This window comes from Pipistrellus kuhlii, unplaced genomic scaffold (assembly GCF_014108245.1).
Source record: "Pipistrellus kuhlii isolate mPipKuh1 unplaced genomic scaffold, mPipKuh1.p scaffold_m20_p_10, whole genome shotgun sequence".
NCBI lineage: Eukaryota > Metazoa > Chordata > Mammalia > Chiroptera > Vespertilionidae > Pipistrellus > Pipistrellus kuhlii.
In genome coordinates this window covers 37436463-37458703 of record NW_023425405.1, presented here as the reverse complement: position 1 = coordinate 37458703, position 22241 = coordinate 37436463, and the positions used below count along the sequence as shown (strand labels likewise).

General features: G+C 40.0%; 1 protein-coding gene across 4 annotated transcripts in view; it reads left to right on the top strand.

Annotated features, from left to right (window-relative positions):
• Positions 1 to 19618: 19618 nt before the first annotated feature.
• The window catches only part of CASD1 (CAS1 domain containing 1), a 37874-nt gene continuing 35251 nt past the window's right edge, over positions 19619 to 22241 (top strand). Inside the window, exon 1 of one of the 4 annotated variants that reach the window (XM_036429400.2) lies at positions 19619 to 19877. In XM_036429400.2, the coding sequence (XP_036285293.1) occupies positions 19745 to 19877 (133 nt within the window). In that variant the 5' untranslated portion in view covers positions 19619 to 19744. The remainder of the gene's footprint in view (positions 19878 to 22241) is intronic. The other 3 variants (XM_036429398.2, XM_036429396.2, XM_036429399.2) reach the window with 3 other exon arrangements.

Here is a 22241-nt window from a genome sequence, read left to right as displayed (position 1 = left end):
CTACCTTCCCTTCTTCCTCCATTCCTCCCTTTCCTTTCCCCCTTCCTTCCTCCATTCCTCCCTTTCCTTCCTCACTTCCCTCTCCTTCTTTATTGCATTCTTTCCCTCTTTTATTACAATACTTAAACAAGGAACAAAAAAATATAGAACCTTATAAGCATATAAGGCTAAACAGAGGAGATTATACCAGTTAAGATGAAATTGTGAAATGCTGGGAAACTAGAACTGCAAGTTGACTAGTTTAGAATACATCTTTGATATAAAACTGAGTTTCAAAGAAACTTATGTGAAGCAAAGAGTATTATAGCTATAACCAAAATACTCAGTCTTCTTCATTTCTTTAATATGAAAAATATCCCTGGTCATATAATTTACTTTTCATCCAAACTTTTAAAAGAGAGAATATTTCTTCAGTTTCTCCTCTTTTTTAATTCAGATTATTCTCATCAAATTTACACAGGGGAAGAAAAGTACTGTGCAATGTCTCCCTTGGTTCTCTGCACAACTTTCCTAAATTCCCTCCTGAATTTTTTCTGTAGGTCCACAAGTAATTCCTGATTAGGTGCATAAAAAAGGTGATATATTCTAAGCCAATTTTAAAAAGGAGAGCCAAAGGACTTACCCAGGAGCTGCCAAGCAGAGCGAGCACACTCTTTTCACTTAGACTGCCTGAGGGGGCTTTAAAACGGAGGTTCTAAAGATACTGGAGTAGAAGGCAGCTGTGCCCCCAAAGGACATATTTTTACTGTCAAAGAACTCAAGTTTCTAAAATGAACCCTTCTTATAAACCCTTGCCTTTCCCTTTATTGCTTCTGACACCATGCAGGTCATTATTTGGGCCACATGAAGCAACCACTATACACATCGGCAATTGCCACACTTGTAACGAATGATCTTTAGAATCTCTTTCCCACTTAACACATCTAGGCAACTACCAAATTATGTAGTTCCTACCCATAAAGAAGTTCTCAATTATGTCCTACCAGTTTCTCATCATCGAGCCAGTCAAGTACATTGTAAGGAAAAATTATGCACCAATGTAAAAAAAAAAAAAAGTACCTAGCATTTAGATCATACCCTTCCAGGTATCTGATTCTAGCCTTTCATTGTCCTTCAGTTATAACTCCATAAATTTTAGATGCCTGATAGCAATGCACAAATAGTTATTGTCTATAACCGTGTACATTCCTACTGGATGTACCCTCTCCAATGAGCTCATTTTTATCTCTATTTGCACATTTATTTCAATATCCCAATGAATAAATATGTCTTTTTAAAATTCTCTTTTGAACTTGTTGTAATACCTCACCAGTTCCTCATTAATGAGTTAAATAAAATCTTTAACGTCTATTCATTGTTATAGCTGCATAAAAGTTACAATTTAACCTTTTTTTTTAAAGAAGTATATTTTAACATATTCAACAATGATAGACTGTCATATCTTTACTTTCAAGGTCATCAGTAACATGTCCTTTGGACATTCTACTCCCCATGTAAAGTCTTTGATACTAAAATAGTTTAAGTCACTATTCTCTGAGTAAACCATGGAAGTTTTTATTTCTCTTTTTCTGGTTCTTGACCAAGACTAATTATCTGTTCCTGTCTTATCTAACTCCAAAGCAGGACCCATGGACCAGTGGGTACATTGGACCACTGAATAGTCTTAATTTCATAGCCAAGAAAGCACCCTACATATAAATTTGGTTATGCCCAGCCAAACAGTCATTCCTCACTGGTGATAGCAGTATTTGAGAATCTGGTTTTATTATTTTATCACTAGGTGATCTCTGTCAGGATATAATGAGAATCAGGTGAGAGATGATAAAGAAATTTGGTTTGTTAGCCTTTTTATTATTTGTCTGACTATATGTGATCTCAACTCAGTCAAGAAAATATTTTATGTTCACTGAAAGTAGAACATCCCTTTGCAATCTGCTCTAGTGAGTTGTTATGGTTCTGAATTTACTGTTAACCTGTGATTAAGGTTATAGAGTTAAAGCCACAAGCTCTCAGCAAGCTTGTACATCTGTAATTAAGAAAAACCTTTACTTCTCAATGTGTGCATGATGTTTTCCTAACTCTAGAATATATAAATGAATTATGAAGTATCTCAAATCCATATAGCTCTATTCTAATTCATTCTTAAAGAAAAATAAGTATTTATATAACTAATATTCTCAAATTTCCTAAGAAACAAAGAAATTAGATATGTAAAACTAGGCTTGAAATTTTCTTACAAAAACCTCAAGGTCAGATAGAAGCAGATTTGTATAAAAACTTAAGCACACATAATAAAGTTGAATCTTTTACAAACTAGGCTAGTTCGATAACTGTTGGTTTGAAAGCAACTATATGATTCTTCCCTGGTTTTATTGATGTGGTTGTATTGGTTTGCTAATGTTATGTAACAATATTACCACAAATTTCTCAGCTTAAAGCAACACACATTAACTCACAGTTATGTTGATCAATCAAAGCTAAGTTTAAGCCTAGTGCAATCAGAAAGACCACCACCATAGAAGATCCTAGTAGTATCTCAAAATGGAGAGGTTTGAGAGCATAATTATAAAGCTTGGGGATAAGTGGTTGAAGGCAGTTTGTCAGTAAAGAAAACTGAGACAGGGGACAGTCTTTGACATTATAATTTAGGATTGAGGGACAAATGAGTAATCTATTATCCCGATATGAGAAAAAGCTGTTTGGCCACTTGAATAAACTATATGGATAATTGCTTTTCAGGAATTTCCTGAAGCAAATAGTGAAATCATTTGTTGGTTTATAGCTTTATATTCCTGAGCAAGAATTTCCTGGAACAAATATTAAGTTAAATTGATACAAGGGATCTTAGTTCTCGGTCCCAATCATTAACATATGTGAATACAAATTATCTAAATTCTTAAGTTATAATTCTCATAAATGATTTTCTAAGTTACAATATGTTAACTTAACCAAGATCTTTATTTAACTTTAAAACTATAGGCTTTACTTAAAACCATTTAATGTGTAATGTTGGACACTAGATAATTTCTAAGCAAAATATAACACTGAAATATGGTCACCCAACGTATTTTTAATATATATTATTTTATCTCTCATAGTGGATATATTTGTTGGTCTGTAAATGATTGTCTTCATTTTTCTAATTTAAAAGGAGAAAATGGGTTGTGTGACTCTTGAGGGCTTTATGTGTGTATCCATGAATTACTTAATTTGATAGGAAGTTATAATTCATATAGGTAATCAAAGGCAATACTAAAGCAATAGTAGTAGAAAAGTACTACTGAGAATGCAATGGAATGGAATGTGTTTCATTTTTAAGGAAAGGAGAGTGGTTTTACTTGAAAGTAACAAATCTAATTCTTCCACAGTGTGAAAGGATTGTGCAAGATAAAAAAAAAAAAAAAGGATATAGAAAACCGTAGATTTGTAGAAAAAATTGTATTTGTGTCAAACTGCAAATAATGAGTGAAAAGAAGCAATAAGCTATATTCAAATTTTGACAAAGTTCACTCATTTTCAAAGGTTTATTTGTAATATAATTTTAAAAGGGAGGAAGCTCATGAACCTTTAACTGCTAAATATGATATCAATGCAAAACTAGAATTTAGTGTTCTATATATTAAAATGACAGTTTATCTTAAATCATTTGATCTTCTCTTAAGAGGTAGTGAAGTGGGTCAAAATATGCCCTTCCAATATAGACCACTTTGGCATATTGATTATTTTGAATTAAAGTTATTTAAAAGCAAACAAACACAGAGCCAGTTCAAGAAAGTCACTCTGACCCCTCTTTGTTACCCTGAAGCTGGAAATACATCTCCCATGAGAAAGGTACCCTTCCTGTACCAAGAGGGTACAGGGCACCATTAGCATCAGAAATAGGAAAGTCATGGCTGAGAACGCTGCATAAACGAACCTGTTACTTCCTCTCTACTACCACAATCCAAACTATTTTCTTGTCAGTTTTTCACAAATTTATTGTTTTTTTATCTAAAAGGTCCAAAAATTGCCCGCTTTGGTCACTTCTTGGACTCGAATATTTTAATTTCCTATATGTATGAAATTAAATTCATTTTCTCCTGTTAATGTGACTATATCAATTTAACTATTAGACCGGGGGGGGGGGGGGGGAGGACTAGAAAAGGGTTTGATCTGTCAGCATGATAGAAATTCCATATCCCATCAAAATAGTTTTCTGTGCTTTGTGCAGACTTTTTTAAGCCCTTGATTAAGTGTCCACTTTTAAAAAGTCTAAACCTGTAAAGAATTTTTATAAGAGCTTATTTGAGTCTAAACTGACAATAATTGCTGGAAAACAAGATCTCAAATGCTCCGGAGAATAGCAATTCTGCAGTTTCATTTATGCATTTGGGATTAAGAAGAGGACATAAGGAAGATTACTTAAGACTATGGGCTCTCTAGAGGGTGGTTATGCTTCTGAAAAGAGGCATTTCAGAGGTGTGTTAGCCTACATGCACAGAAACAGTGGACGGGGCTTATTTAAGGCAAAGATAAATCTCACTAAAAAACGTCACATACCTGACTACCCACGTGACATGCCCATTTAGAAATTTATGGTCAGAACACCTTGTGAGCTTCCTTTACAACTAGAACACTTTTTTTCATCAGTATAAGCAACAAAAACATAAAGTTCCTCATTTCTGAGAGAGCTAAGATTCCTTTCAAGTGTGCTACCTTCTTATTTAGAATATTGTATTGTCCCTTTGATGAATAGGTAGCTAATTTATTGTTTCCAAGTCTCACCTGAAAACTTTTTTGATTTTGCTTTTCTGCAATCATATCCTAGAATTAGAAAAATAAAATTTTCAGGGTTTTTTTGTTTGTTTGTTTTTTGTTGTTGTTTTACATATAAAGCTTCTTTGAAATTTCCTATAAGGTTCCCTTCATGAATTAATTCATAAAGATTTTTTCTTTTGCTGTATAAAAAAAAAGTGGTAACTAAAAAATCTGTTTCTTGACATCTGCATTTCTTAATTAGCTCAACACTACTGTAAGAACTAATCAAGAGCTGTTAAATTGATTGGTACATTTTATATAGTAGATGAAATATTACTTGTATATATGTTTCTGAAATTGTATACATTACAGAATGAATTTGAAGGCCTGTGGGTTTGTCAATGCTCTCACCATCCATAATACAGTAGTCTCCCATTATCCATGAGAGGTACATTCTGAGACCCTCCAGATGCCTGAAACTTCAGATAGTACCTAAGCCTTTACATACTGTATTTTTCCTATACACACCTACCTATGGTAAAGTTTAGCTTATAGATTAGGCACAGTAAGATATTAATAATAACTAATATTAAAAGAGAATAATTGTAATAATGTACTGTAATAAAATTATGTGAATGGCTTTGGGCCATTATTAAGTAAAATAAGATTACTTGAACATAAGAATTGTGATAGTATAACAGTTGATCTGATAACCAAGACAGCTAAGTGACTGGTGGGTGGGTGGCATATATGAATATGCTGGACAAAGGGATAATTCATGTCTTAGGCAGGATGGCACAAGATTTCATCACACTCAGAACAATGTGCAATTCAATTCTTAGGATTTGTTTATTTCTGGAATTTTCCATTTAATATTTTTGGACCACAGGTAACTGAAACCACAGAAGGCAAAACCTCAAATAAAACTGGACTATTGTATGTTTTTCCTCCCAACGGAAAAACATTGGCAAGTTCTTACCAAAAACTATATACTGCACTCAACAGAAAATGTCGTTTTCAATTTTAACAATGTTGGTTACCACAGTAAATTAACCAAAATCACTTAGTCTCATTGACAGAGGATTTCTGTTATCTTCTGATGCTCATCAAAAGGCCCACAAGTTAAAATTTTGGGTCCTGTCCAGGTAGCTCAGTTGGTTAGATCATCATCCTGATATGCTAAGGTTGTGTGTTCGAACCCTGGTCAGGGTACATACAATAAACCAATGAATGCATAAGTAAGTGGAATAACAAATTGATGTTTCTCTTTCCCCCCACAAAATCAATTAATCAATAAAAATTAAAAATTGGCCGAACCTGGTTTGGCTCAATGGATAGAGTGTCAGCCTGTGGACTGAAGGGTCCCAGGTTGATTCTCTTCAAGGGCATGTACCTTGATTGCAGGCACATCTCCAGTAGGGGGTGTGTAGGAAGCAGCTGATCAAATTTTCTCTCTCGTCGATGTTTCTAATTCTTATCTCTCTCCCTTTCTCTCTTAATAAAAAAAAAATAATAATAATTTTATTATTTAAAAAATCAATAACATAGTTTTTTAAAAAATTAAAAATTGTATTTTCAATAAAAAGAAGGGCAATCTCAGAATGTCGTGAAAAGGACTATACCATGTACTTTGTTGATATTTCAATGAACAGGCTCATGTTTAACAACTTTGGAACATAAGACAGCATTGCCTGCACAATTGTCAGATATATGTGGAAACCAGTTGGGATTTCCAGGATTCTTTTTAGTTCGGAAGCAGATGACTTCACGAAAACAGCCCAGTGAGCCAAGATGCAGCAGAACAAGAAATAAATACATAAAACTAAATGAGCTAATAAGGGAAATTTAATTATAACTATTTGGTTTGGAATACTGATGGCATCTATTTATTAACTCGCTGTTTTCTGATGCTTGTATGAAAAAGCCTTTTCTTTTACTTGGTAATCTATCTCTAACTCTCAACATCAAGTGGAACACTTAAAAAAATCACTTCTCACTATCAGTGCCTTCTTCAAAATTTAAAACCAGATACCTTTATTAAGTCTCCATTTCTTACATGAAAATAAAGTTACTCACATGAGGTAAGAAGCTATCTTACTTTCACCAGATAGCAAATTATTTTTTAAAAGTATGTATTGTACCCCAACAGAGAATTTTACCATCTTAAATTCTGACATTATACAAGGTCATACCTGAGTGTCATATTTGAAAATATATGACATTTAATTAGATATGGAAATATCATCATTAAAGAGCAAGTGTTGTATTTTATGTGTAAAAACAATGCTTATAAATCCCATCCAAGAAAACTAGCCTGGTAATTGTTTTATGGTTAAAGCCTCACAGGTCATAAGCATATTTGGGACTTCAAATATAAATGAATTCATCAGAATCTAAAAGCAATGAAGGTGAAATATTGGTGGGTAGATTTTCTTGGGCTTGGCTTTCTAATCTCCAGATAGAAAAAGAACAACAACCATGATGCTTTTAAGTTATTGAGTCCTTTATTACTTAATGAAATTATGTAGCAGAATTAAATTATTTGGCCTATCTAGTTACTCAACACCGAATGCTCAAGGAGGCATATATGGTTACTTGATACTTCTTGCTGAACTAACTTAACCATCTGGCCAAAACATAATGAAACCAGCGTCTGAACCTGTGTGATTGAAAATAATCTCCAGGGGTAATTTATGATCACAAGAGTGAACTATTAAACTAAGTTATTTGAAACTTGGAATAAGGCAAGATGGTGGATGGCAGGACTTTTCAATATCAAAATGTAACTGTACAAGCAATGGTCCAGGCTGCCTGTCACTACTTGAGTCAATTAAGCAGAGACAGGGTTGAAACACATATGAGCTTGTAGTCAAATACTGCCGTCAGTATGGGAGAGCAGCAAGCCATCCACAAAAATCTGCTCTACATCTCATCATAAGCCAGCTGCCTATATTGCATGGAAGGACAAAGATTACATGGGAAGTTGGCAACGGGTATAACAAATGAGCAGTTTACAGGTAATGCAGGCTGGAAATTTGCAAAAGTCTATGGGTATGCAAAGGTTGGGGGGGGGGAGGTCTTCAAAGAGCTGGCAATATGCAAAGGGCAGGTGGCTCTGTTGTCTGCAATAAGGTTGTTAATCCTTCCATGATAATGGGAAGCTCCTGTGATAGGGAGAATAGGCCACATTTCCAGGTGCAACTCCCAGCCAGGTTAGAATGTGCCTTCTTTAATCAGAACAAAACAATCATGGTTAACAGAGCATGATTGATATTTCTTACAATTATAGCTGGTCGCCAATATCCTATTTCTGGCCCCGTAAATACTGGAGTATTGTTTAACAGATTGAAACAAGGGTTATTTCAAAGGAATGTATCTGTGCTTGATTAGGCTACTTTCTATTAAACACCCAGTCTCGCGGAAACCAGTTTGGCTCAGTGGATAGAGTGTCAGCCTGCGGACTGAAAGGTTCTGGGTTCGATTCTGGTCAAGGGCATGTACCTTGGTTGCTGGCACATCCCCAGTAGGGGGTGTGCAAGAGGTGGCTGATCGATGATTCTCTCTCATCGATGTTTCTAACTCTCTATCCCTCTCCCTTCCTCTCTGTAAAAAATCAATAAAATATATATTTTTAAAAATTTTAAAAAACAAACACCCAGTCTCTAAGTCATAAATGTTAACTTTGTAGATACGGACTGGCAGAGAACAAATTTAAGAACTGCTGGTGAATTTACTAGTGACAAGGAACTTTGAAGGATGAAAGAATCTCTGATTGAGCAATCACCCAAGTATCAAAAACTGTACATTATTCACATAGTCATGAAAACAACCTTGAGTGTTGATAGATGTTATTATCTTCATTTTACAAGTAAGAAAGTTGAAGTTCAACAAGTAAAACGATTTGGTATATTATTTAGCTGGTAAATGCTGGAGCCTGTGACAAACCCTGTTCACTGTTCTTTCAAAACTTACGCTCTTTTTGCTACATTATTCTACCCCCATAGTATAAACTTTTTTCATAAGGACCACAAAGTTATACCTGCCACTCTGCAAACTGAAAATGATATCTCAATGTCATACCCCCATCTCGCCCCCTCCCCCACCACACACACAAATAGAAAGATAGAATCACATGATGGAGAAGGTAAGTATATGTTGTATGTGCATAGAGTAAGGTCTATGAGTCATCTCCTGAAACCCACTAATTGTTGAGCTGAAGATTGCTCTTTATCATCTAGCTAGATGGTTATTAGAAGGGTTAGAGACAAACTACCCCTTAGGGAAAACTGGCTAAAGAATAAATCATTTCAAGTGCCTTACAGACATCACCTAACATTTTCACACATCCCTGTGAACGACACAGCCCTACACAAAAGCATCATGATTTGTTTACACACATTCAAATGTGATACAGTGTAAAGTGGAAGGCCAAGATGCTGCTAACAACATTAGACTTACCTGAGGCCTAGGGCAGTTTCAGGCCATGTCAGCTGCATCACCACTAAATTAATTAACCGCTATTGCTTTCCTTAGCCTGCTTGATGAAAATGTCAGTACCATTTGGGCCAGAAGGCTTAAAACCAGGCAAGTCATTTAGGATTTCTTTTTCCCATTCTAGCTGCCCCACTCTAATCTGATCAATGCTTAACACCTTTCACCTTAGAAGTGATGGGATATATTCATATTTGCCTTCTCTAAATGACAGAATATCTTTTAAAAAGCAATAAACTGCAAATTTCCAGCTAATTTAGAACAACTGTTCTACCCTGGCCAGTGTGGTTCAAAGCATCACTAGGTGCACTGAAAGGTCACTAGTTTGATTCCCAGTCAAGGCACATGCCCAGGGTGCAGTTTGGTCCCCAGTCAGGGGTGTATGGGAGGCAACCAGTGTTTCATTCTCTCTCTCTCTCTCTCTCTCTCTCTCTCTCTCTCTCTCTCTCTCTCTCTCTCTCTCTCCCTCCCTCCCTCTCTCTCTCTCTCTCTTTCCATCCTTCTCTTTTCCCTCCCTCCTTGCCTCTGTCTCTCAAACCAATAAAAACTTTTAAAATAATAATAATAAAACAACTATCCTACAGAAAGGAGAATTTATCTTAACCCTTAAGGAAGACCCAGGGCAAAATAATTGTTATACTACCATCCCTCTCTCCCTCTCTCTCCCTTTATTTCTTTAACTGGCAAAACATGTTGATTTCACCTAAAAAGAGAAATATGCAACTTGGAGCAGGAAGTGCAACTTTCTGTCCTACAAGAGGGTATTGGAGCACAATGGAAAACTCTGCACTATAAAAAAAGGGGGCATCTTACCCTTTGATGCAGAATGGATGTACCTAGAGATTATTATGCTAAATAAAATAAGCCAGTTAGAGAAAGACAAATATCACAAAATCTCACTTATATGTGGAATCTAATGAAAAAAATAATAAACTGACAAACAAAGTAAGTCCAGAGGCATGGAAGCATGAACAGATGGAAGGTGTGTGGGGGGAGGAGGGAGATGGGAAGACATTAAAGAAGGTATAGACATATAAGCATAACCTATAGACAGAGAGAATAGTCCAGTGAAGGCCTCAGGTGGGGCTGAAGCCGGCTGGAGGGGGCAGATTAAGAACATCTGTAATGCTCTCAACAATAAAATAAATGTTTTAAAAAGTTGGTGGTTAGAGGGATGGGTATTGAAGATAGTGAGGTGGGGCCAAATTTTACACGTGAAAATGCAATAGGTATTATATTTTCTGGGTTTTAATTTTTAAACATACTTCAGTGTAAACAAAAGGAGACTGTCTCCAATCCAGTCTTTCCCATGGAAGTAAGGGGTCCTTGAAGCCACCAGTTGTTCAAGCCAGAAACAGAAGTCACTCTTGATTCTCCCTCTCCCTTATCTTCCACATGCAATCCATCAAATTGCATTGATTTTACTTCTGAAATCTGTCTCCAATCTGTCCAATTATTTCTCATTTCCTCTTCTCTTACCTTTGTCCAAATCAGTAAAGTGAATGAGGCTAAAACCAGGGTGAGAGTAAAACACTTTCTCAAAAGTACAGACATCTGGGAAAACACCACGACTGTTAACAGAAGGAAAGAAGATAGAAGCTGAAAAGGTGGGAGAAACAGAATTTAAAGAGAGAGAATTAGAGACCCAGGGTTGACTTTCAAGTATTTCCCAGTCTGAAGACAAGAAGGACAGGTGTGAATATAAGGTGAATTCAGAATATTGTTTTTAAGACTTATTATATATGAAATGTTTACTTTATACAAATTCCAAAAGGGAAGATTTCTTTTTTTTTTTTCTTCAAGATGAAATCGTCCAGATTAAAAAACAAAACAAAAAAACTAAAAACATATAATAAAATAACTAAATGCAACTTTAGAATTTCTTATTCTTTTGATTTAGTTTTTGAATATTTGAGTAAATAAAAATTGGGCATTTGGTTTTTGTCTTGTTTTGTGTACACTTAACATGATCAAAGAATCCAAAAGCTAATGTTTAATTTCATTGTGATAATAATAAGTTTTCAATCTTCGACAGGAAATTGTTCACTTGTTCAGACAAGCCAAAATTCAACTTGGAAAATATTTCTCTACTCCCTAATCATAAAAATTCTAAGATGAAAGTGTCTCAATTTCTTCCAGTGTTCCTTATTAAGTGATATTTAACCTGAATTGAAGAAATATTAATATTTTTTAAGTTCAAGGCATATTCATGTATCAGAAGATAATTTTAGAAGAAGATATACCATGACTTTCATATATTGATAGATATAAAATGAACATGTGTCAAAGCTTTTATTTAATTCATTAGTGTGGGGACTAGTAAGATAATAATTGGTTCAAAGGAGAATTCAAAGAACTACACATAAATGAACATTAAGAATGGTGAAATAAATTTGCTAAACAAACATAAAACTTCAAAACTGCTCACTATCCACAGGGCAATAATCAAATGAATCCCAACAAGATACAATTTGCATTTCTATGGACAAAAATAATTTGCATTAGTCTACATGTTATATAATTTAGAACAATGTAAAATAATTCAAAGACAATAAAAGATCCAGGGACACTACAGAATCAGATAATCTGGACAATGCCCAGTTTCCCATTGAGGACAATCATAATATCTTGATCCATTTCCAAGTCATTCACAATTTTCCCCTACAAATAATACAAAAAGTACTCACTCCCTGTGGCCCAGTGCATAAAATCTGAAGGAAGGAGACTAAAGAAGAGAAAGATAAACATAATAACTGAATAGACTATAAGGCACATTGGCATTTATCCCAAAAGATAAAACTGATAATTTCCCAGTACACACAATGTTCACAAGGAAGATCCCTGTTCCAACTGGCTGGCACCTGTGCTGAATACACACTTAAGCATAGATAGGAACAAAGAACTATGATAAATCAGAGGAGGAAAGGAGTTATACTGTATTCTGATAACAAGCCCTGGGGCTAACTTCATGGAAGAGGCAAAATAGAGCAGGTCTTTAAAGGGGGGGAGGGGGGGTAAATTTTCTGATTGTGGTTATTATTTCACAAATTATGTGTATATCAAATCACCACATTGTATACTGTCATATAAACAATTTTACTTGTCAATTTTATTTCAATAAAGCTGGAGAGGAAAAGAAAGAAGAAAGATTTTTAAATAAGCAGAATATGAGTAAAGGGAAAAAGGATTTCAAGTGAAGGGAATGGTAAGAGAAAAGTGCCATATACTAATGTTCCTGGCTTGTGGTTTAGCATGTGTAGATAGAATGAGAGCTAATCAGAAGAAAGGGAGAGTTAGGCTAAATCATGTCAGGAGGCTGGGGATTCATTTTGTTCCAATAGGGAGCCAACCAAGTGTTTAAGCAGGGAAATGACAAGATCACTATAAGCCCAAGACAAATAATTCCAGCAGCAATCGGGAGGGGGGGAGGGAAAGAGATTTGGGAGTGAAAAGTTAGAGATAAGGAAGCCAGTAGAAACCTGTTGCAAGGGTCAGGTTGGAGCCTAAACCACAGCATTGTGGGGAGAAATAAGCCTTGAGGAAGGTGAAATGAACCGGGTATAGTGACTAAGTGATTTTCACTTCTGACCATGCATTCATACCAGTTGAAAATTTGAGCACACACCCCTTCAACTATGCACATATGTATTTAGTTATAAAATATGTACTCCTCTACTAACAGACTAATACCCTGTTTTCCCTGAAAATAAGACAGTGTCTTATATTAATTTTTGCTCTCAAAGATGTGCTAGGTCTTATTTTCAGGGATGTCTTATTTTTCCATGAAGAAAAATACGGTACACATTTATTGTTAAATGAAAATAAAGGAAATTTATTTCCTGTATACGGTATGGTAGTACAGTAGTTGTCAATACAAACCAAACTAACTGTGAATCCTACAATATCGAGAATTTACTCATTTATTCAATGACAATCATGTCATCATCTTCTGGAACATCATCATAACAATCCAATTCCTGAATTTCCTGGTGAATTTCTTGTGACTCCATTTTTTTCAGAATCAGTGGACCAAATCTCTCATGTTTAACAATAGCATTCTGAGACAGAGCCTAGGGGGGAAGGGGGGGCCTTATTTTCGGGGATGCCTTATATTTCACTCAGAAGGAAACCTGTAAGTAGGTCTTATTTTCGGAGGGTGTCTTATTTTTGGGGAAACACGGTATAAATGCATGTGATTTAAAACATTCATTTGTGTGTGTGTGTGGGGGGGGGGGTCCCCTTTCCCTTCTCTGGTTCTTTTGGCTGGTCAAATAAACCAACAAGAGGCGGATTTAGTATCATGCACGAATGACCCTCACCCACATGAGAGTCAGAAACACAAAGAGGGACTGAGATATGTGTATAAGGCATCCTTAGCTAGGGATGAGGGAAGGTGCCTGGGGGGCTTCCAACAGTCATTCCAAGATGCTAAGCGCAGACCTTTAATAAAAATTTTTCTCTGCTTTATAGATAAGTTAAAAGAAGTTATCTTATGGGCAAGATCTCAACTCAAATTCTTCTAGATAGTTAAGGGGCGGTGGGGAGGAGAGATGAGTTTCTCTGGAGCCTGAAACCGAAATTGCCTTTAGCTAAAAATAATCTGCATACCGCTGAGGCACATCTGGACCTTTGCACACACATGCTCACAAACTTCTTTTTGCTTTCAAAGGGAGAGCTTTAATTCATGTTTGGATGCTTAATTTGTCCATTTTGATGGCTTCATATCAGTAGTAACTCTCATCTCCAAGTATCATAAACTTACAGCAAGAGCCATGGTTTATAATGAGTGGATGTAAATTCTTATTTCAAATAATTTGATAATTTCAAAATGTTTTAGGATTTTTTTGCAGAAGTTATATATATGTATATAAATAAATATATATATATAATGTGTTTATATATAATACTATATGTAATATATATCTGATATATTGACATAACTTTAAAAAATCTTTATTGTTGAAAGTATTACAGGTGTCCCCCTCCCTCTCTCATTAACATCACCCCCTTTACTCCACTCCCACCCCCTACCCCGGTCTTCACCACACTATTGTCTGTGTCCATGGGTTATGCATATATCTATTTTAAACTATGTAATGTAGCTGATGAAGAGTTTGTTTTAGGAGATCCCATTCTGTATATTACTCTTGTTTACTAGGGCTTGCTAATTAAAATCATCTTCAATTCACATACCCCACAGGGATATTAAAAGTCACCTTCTATTTTGTGAGTTTAAGTGGAAATAGATAATATAACCTGTGAATCCACTTGATAGGCTCCTAGGCACAATATGCTTCGCCCTGAGGATTCCTTTCCAAGTACACTTGGCATGGTTCTACAGAAATACTAAATCAGAGGACCAGGGGAAGTCCTTCTATGGAATATTAATTAAGCCTTATTTTATTATACTTAGAAATGTTGAAATAACTTTCTAGGCGCAAGATGAAGCTTCTCCTGCCCCAGGGTGCCACATCAGAAAACCAAAACTTAGTTAACTTTCCTGTCCCTGTAAATTCTAGTACTCTGCTTAAGCAAAATGCAGTATATCCAGTCAGCCAAGCCCAAATGCCAAGCAAACTCTGGGCTCTGTACTTATTTCCCTGTTTCTTTGCATCCCAGACAAGTTTGACTATGTGGCCACAGCCAATCAGCTATTTTCTATTTTTTCTCTTCCTTTTCTTTATTCTTTATCCAATAAAAGCTTTCTACCCTATTTTGTAGTTCTCCAAAAAGTGATACAAACGAACTTTATTTTCTTTAATCATTTTTAACAGGAGTTAACTATAAGTTTTAGTATTATACTTAGTTCTGACTACCCAGTAGCTCATCTTGTGAACACACCCCATCCCCATTAAAAACCATACTTTAAATAAGGCAGAGGAGAAAGAAGATGAGGCAAAGATTAGCAGGAATAACTTGAAGGACATTGGTATAAATGAACTAAATGATAAGCATAACAGGATGAATGGGTTTAGAAGGAAAACAAAGTCAATTTCCAACACACTGAGTCTGAGGTATTATGAAATACACAACAAAGCTGTCCCTATGTGAGAGAATTGTGGAGCAAATGAGAGGAACCCAGGTTACATGCTTGGATAATTGAGGCCAATCACTTTCATATAGGGCCGTGCAAACTGCGGCTCGGAAGCCACATGCAGCTATTTGGCCCCTTGATTGTGTCTCTTCCACAAAATACCACAGCCTGGGTGAGTCTATTTTGAAGAAGTGGTGTTAGAAGTTTTAATTTAAAAAAAAAAAAAATGGCTCTCAAAAAGAAGTTTAAGTTTTTAAAAAAAAAATTGCTCTTAAAAGAAATTTCAATCGTTGTACTGTTGATATTTGGTTCTGTTGGCTAATGAGTTTACTCACCACTGATAATAGGAGGTTTGAAAAAGCAAGAGAGCTCTTCTTGGCGATGCCTGGGAAAGGACAGAAGAGAGCCAGAAGGATGCAGTAGCATGGAAGCCACAAAGAGAAGATTTTAAGATAGCAAATATTTCAACTATGCTACGTAGTCAGGAAAGATAAAGCTAAGATAAAGACATTGGATGTGGTCACTCAGGTTTCGGCAGACATTTGAAAGAGTGCTTTAAATAAAATAATAGGAGCAGAAGTCAATTTTCAAGTGTTTAAAGAACCAATAAGTAGTCGGAAAAAATAGGAACAGTAATCATAGTCTGAACCTCCAGAAGTTTGATGGTTAAGGAGAAGAGAATGTAGTGAATTAAGGAAGGTTCTTTACCTGGGAAGCATTTGAATATACACATACATACAGTGAAGAGGAATAAAGAAGGAATCTTAAGAGACCAGGTTCTCAAATGAATAGTATTGGTATAGTCAAGGACACAGATGAAAGAGATAGCTTGGGAAGAGGGAAGAGAAATTTTTCAAGTCAGAGGGAACTAGCTAATAATACTGTATTGCTTTTTTAAAAATATATATATATTTTATTGATTTTTTTACAGAGAGGAAGGGAGAGAGATAGAGAGCTAGAAACGTCGATGAGAGAGTTTTCTTTGAAGAGCCAGTTTCGGCATGTATGGCACTTTTAAAAGTTGCTAAGAGAGTAGATTTAAAAACTTCTAATCAGCCGAAACCGGTTTGGCTCAGTGGTGGAGCGTCGGTCTGTGGACTGAAAAGTCCCAGGTTCGATTCTGGTCAAGGGCATGTATGTTGGTTGTGGGCACATTCCCGGTGGGGGGTGTGCAAGAGGCAGCTGGTCGATGTTTCTCTCTCATCCACTTTTCTAGCTCTCTATCTCTCTCCCTTCCTCCTTTCTGTAAAATATCAATAAAATATATTAAATAAAAAAAAACTTCTAATCATAAGAAAAAATCAGTAACTGTATGATAATGAATATATTAACTATATTAATTGGACTCATTGTGTTTATCATTTTGCAATATATAAAAAATCATTGTATTATACATCTGAAACTAATGTTATCAGTTATACTTGGTTAAACAAAATCACATTGGTATAAACAGCAATAAATGATCACAGTATAGCAGGAACTGTTTGTTCCAAAAGATTCTCACTTCAAAACTGCGCTCCTCTTATTGAACTGGCTGCTCTATTTGTGTCCTTATCCTTTCCCATCTTGTCCGCATGGCTTCCTGTAGTACAATGGGAAATAAATATGTGGCTTACAAATAAATAAAAGGAAGATAAAGTGTGACAGGGTTTTTTGGTTGTGTTTTTTTTTTGTTGTTGTTGTTTTGTTTTTTTGGGGGAAAGGGGTTTGGTTTTTTTGGTTTTGTTTTTTGAAATAATGCACATTGAGAAAATAGGTTGACAGTGTTCCTATCAGATGGCTTCTCTTTTATCAGACCACTGGGAGGTGAGGTAACCTGCTGAGCATTAATAAACATTCTGTACCATGTAAGGGCAGACAAATAAATGTGGAGCCACTAACTATTGTAGTTTTTAGCATCATCCACATTTTAGCTGAAGGAAGTTCAGTCTGATCAGAAGAATGTCAGAAAGGCAGTAAGAGGAAGATGACGTACTGAGGAAGACATGAGGAAGATGAGTTGCAATTATAAGAAAGTCAGGCAAGAAAACATGACTTGCCCGAGGCAACAGCAACAATCAAATGAGAAGAGGCAACATATTTGAGAGTTATGTAGAAGAGGGAATGGGAGTGGGAGCAAGTAGATACCACAAAGTCAACACTATTCTTTCTAGATACTTGTCAGAGAAGGAAAGAAAGATGCAGAGGTAAACACACAAAAACACAGTTTATGGATGTGTTTCACTAAAAAGAGAAAACTAATTGGTGCGAAGGAAGCAGCCAGGAGCAAGGGAGAGTTTTTAAGAGACCAACAGGAGATAATTGACATAGGGATGACTGATGAAATCACCAACACTCCCCCAAAGGGGGACAGGAAGAGCTTCAGAGCAGAGGCAGAGGGAAGGAGGAGGTCCACCCGCTATTTACAATATTTCAGAAAGCCTTCTGGAAATTACCATTAAACAAAATGTCAAGTTTCTTTACTTTTGGCAGACGTTCCATCAACTCTTGTGGGTTAACACTGGTTATCACACACTTATCAGAAATTCTAATTTGCTGTTGATGACATCATAGCAATTTCTGGGAATGTGACTGGCAGACCGTATATTGTTAGCGAAGTTATTTATCTGAGTTTAGCAATATCTGATTTAATTCCTCAGCATGTGATTACCCTTGGATTAGAAGAGTGACAGCCAAAATTAAGCTGAGCACTTGCAGGGAACAGAGCCCTAGTGTTTGTACTCTTATTTTAACTTTATTGCTTTATTAGCATTGCACCCACGACAGTGATGTATGTGATTTCATTTAAGTGACAAAATCTTTCAAGATATGGGGTCCTTGGATGAAAACATAATAAAAAAGAGTCCGTGGATTGAAAAGGCTTGGGGTGACGAGATCTCTATTGTCCCTTCATATCTAACGCTCCATGATTTTAAGAGGGGCCTATGAACACCAGTTCAGGAACAGCTACGTGGGAAAGTTGGGGGCCAAGAATCCTTGAAGACACCCCCACTGACCAAGGGCCCATGCTACACCAGGCAAGGAGAAAGGGAAGCAATGTCAGAAAGCATGCCCGCATGGAAGGCTGCACAGGCCACACCAAGAAGAAAAACAGAAAAACAGGATAGGATGAAAGGAGGGCAAAGGACAGAAAACAGTGGTGGAACAGGGCCAAGGGGAGCTTCTCTCTCTCTCTCTCTCTCCCTCTCTCTCTCTCTCTCTCTCTCTCTCTCAATATGTTTTATTGATTTTTTACAGAGAGGAAGAGAGAGGGACAGAGAGCTAGAAGCATTGATCAGCTGCCTCCTGGACAACCCCCCACCGGGGTTGTGCCTGCCACCAAGGTACATGCCCTTGACCGGAATCGAACCCGGGACCTTTCAGTCCGCAGACCGAGGTTCTATCCACTGAGCCAAACCGGTTTCGGTTTCGGCAAGGGATGCTTCTCTTTATGCAGAACCACAAACCATGAACCACCTGTGGCAGCGGGGATGGCCGCCCCATGCACACACACACACCCCTTGGCTGGCACATCCACCCTGTGTAAACGCCAATAAAGAGGGAGGCTCCGCGCTAGGCTCCCTCTGCACACTGGCTTATCTTCGCCCCCCTGGAACTGGGCCAAACAGACCTTCAAATACAAAAAAATAAAATAAAATAAAAAAATAAAAGTTACAGGAGAAACGGGCCCAGGCTGTGTGACTTGAGAGTGGAGACTGGTCGCACCCCAGGCCTCCCACCCCAGGCCAGCATCTGGGGGCTGCAGGGCGGGCGGGCGCCCTGCGGCCTGGAGGCGGCCCAGGTGGTGGCGGCCCAGGTGGTGGCGTCGGGGCGGGCTCGGGGGCAGAACGTCCCGGGACACCCGGTGCCCTGGTGCCAGGAGGAAGTGGGACGGTGTGTGATGTGTCCTTTCCTTCCGGAACTGTGGTTCTAGTGCCCCAACCTGGGCTCAGGTGGCGGGCGGGCGGGCGGCCGGGGAGCCGGGGAGCCGGGGAGCCAGGGGCAGCTGCGGAGTGCGCCTTCCGGCCCCGTCGGGCCCCGTCCCCCCTCCCTCCCCCCATGTCTGTGCCGCCGCCGCCGCCGGCCGCCGCCGCAGCCCGTGACCCGGTGACCCCGGAGGGCCGTCGGGGGCCCCTGACCCCGGAGCCCCGGGCATCCGGACCCCCCTCGGAGGAGACGCAGCCGCTATTAAGGCAGGAGGCTAAAAGGGAGGCGCAGGAGGAAGGGGAGGAGACAGGCGTCCGGGGCGCCTGGGCTACCGGCACGGCGGAGCAGCGGAGACGGGGCTGGGGGGAGGCGGCCGAGGCCGGGGCCGAGGAGGGGCCGGAGGCCGGGGTCGCGGCGGCCGCGGGGCCGGGCGGGCCGGCGGGCGGCGCGGGGGGCGGCCGCGGGGCCGGGCGGCGGCTGCTGGCCTGGCTGCGGCGGCCGCGGCAGCCCCAGCGCGGCCCCTGCGCGGCGCCCCTTCCCCGCTCCGCCGCGCGCTGTTGTCATGGAGGAACCAAGATGGCGGCTCTGGCCTACACCCTGGGCAAGCGGGAGATCAACCACTACTTCAGCGTGAGGAGCGCCAAGGTGCTGGCGCTGGCGGCCGTGCTGCTGCTCGCGGGGTGCCACCTCGCCTCCCGCCGCTACCGAGGTGAGGGGCCCTCCCCCTGCCCGGCCGGGGGAGGAGACGGCGGCGGCGCCGAGGCCGCCCCCCGCGCCCACACACGCCCACGCTCCGCGGCCGCCCGCCCGCGCCCGGCCCGGGGAGGCGCGGCCCCGCGTGCCCCCGGGTGTCCCGGCCGACGGGGACCCCGGCGCGGGCCGCCCGGGGGTGGGGGGGAGGCCCCGCGGTTCGGCTCCCCCGGCCGCCCGCGCTGGGGTCGGGGCGCCTCCTCGGGCCGAGGGGCTGCGGGGGTCCCGGAGCCGACGGGGGAGCCCGAGGGGACGCGCCTCCCGCCCGCCTGCCCGTGGGGAGCGGGCAGGCGGCCGGGGCGCCCAGCCCGGGGTGCCCGGAGGCAGAGGCCGCCTGCCAGGGCCCCTCCGCCTGCAGTGGGGTCGCCGCGCCCCTGGCTGGGGGTCCGGCTCTGCAGCCTTTTGTTCCCGGCGGCCTCTGCCCCCCGAACCGCCCGCGGGCCGAGAGCTGTGTTGTTTGTTGGACAGCGACGGGGGCCGCCCCCTGGTCCTGGGCCCCCCGGGCGCCGCGACAGCTGGCCCCGATGCCCGGCCAAGTGGAGGAGGTGTCACAGCCTCTGCCACTCAGACACGTGCACGGGACTCTGTTGTGGTTGCACACTACCCCCCCCCCCCCCCCCAGTCCAGGCGCTGCCCGGGGCACATGGGCCCCGGGGAAGTTTTGAGCGGCCAGGGGGGCCAGTGAGGGCGAGCTGGAGGCCGGTGGGTGCTTACATGATTGTCAAGGCAGCCACCTCCTTGCTTCAGAAGGAGTGACCTTGCAGTCATCAAGGGATGCTGACTTTGTCCTTGTGGGTTCTTGTGTGTGTGTGTGTGTTTGCTTTCTCTCTCTTTCTCAAATTGCCACTAGGAGAGAGACTGGCAGGCCGAGGGAAATTAATAATGATGGGATCTCTTCTTTGGGGCTCTTCGTATTATGGGAACCGTTATCAGGGCAGCTCTGGGTGGCTGTGAGATAAAACTGGCCAAGACGCACTGTGCAATAGACAGGTGGGCATGGAACGCTCTTGCCATTTAATTTCGCACCCACTCTGGCAAGACGTCCACCAAGTGCGCTGTTCTGGAATCCGAGCTCTTCTCATCCCGGGAAGTCTTTCCAAGGGCAGAACGTCTTGGTGCATTTTGCTGCTTTGTTTTCTCCAAATGCTTGAGGATACAAAACCTTAAGATTCCAGTGCTATACAGATGGGTCGCTTTTTGCATAAACGCACTAAATTGATTTTAAAAGATTAAAAAAAAATTGTTATACCCTTTTGGCCTTTCTCCTCCAGTCTCCTGTCGATCAGAGCCATATGACCTGGGAGGGCTTCGGTGCACCTGAAATGGCTGTAACAGAGCACATGCAACAGTAAAACTGGCAATCTTGATGCATGAATCTATGGTACTTTGGAAGAAAACTTTCTAACTACTGTTAATCACATGCTGCTTTGGTATAAGATGACAGTAATCGAACTCAATTATGTGTAACTTTGGTGCTGTGTTCCTAAAAGTAAAAAGAATCTGTCTTCCCACTTCTCTCCCTCCCCTCCCAGTTTTTCATTGTGCATCTTTTGATAAGCTTGGATACCAATGATTATATTTAGATTATTGCATCCTTTTCGGGGTCTGTCATCAGCAGGGGAAATAGAATGTCAGATGGAATTTATGAGTCAGTGTAGCAATCTGGGGTTGTTTATAAAGCCTCCTCCAGAAGCTCCTCACCAGCTTCCCTAGGTGCTTCAGTTCCTTGAGTGTGAAGCGGGACACCTGGTGTGTGTACTTGCCCAAACTGAATGTCAGGAACTTGAGCCAGACTCTGTTTGGGAAAAATAATCTTACCAGGAACTTTTTAGCCATCCTTATGCTTTGGCAGTGTAAAATTGAGTCAAGTGCAGTTCCCTTTACACAAAGATAACTATGCGCTTGAATTACAATATCATAAGTCTCTAGAATAAAAAAGGACCTTATATTAGATATAGAGGTTTAGGCCAATGTGTGGGTATGAGTTTGCCTCAGGCAAGGGAGAGTGGATGCAGTAGAAGACACATATTTGGTATCTCTTGCTTTATTTATAAACAGAAAGTAGAAGAATTACATACTGCACAAAGTAAAGCTTGGTAAACACAACGTGCTATTCCAACAGGTTTTACCCGTTTTAATTCATTTTGTATTTATAAGCATTCTGTGAGGAAGATGCAATTTACCACCTTTGATTCTCCTCCTCTGCCCCATCTGTAACGTTTCTATAATCAGGATGACTTTTTAAATCTTTGATTGCATGTCAAAGTTTAATTGATAAAATTTTCCTACTGTTACATAAAATAATAATGTGTCTTATAATCAA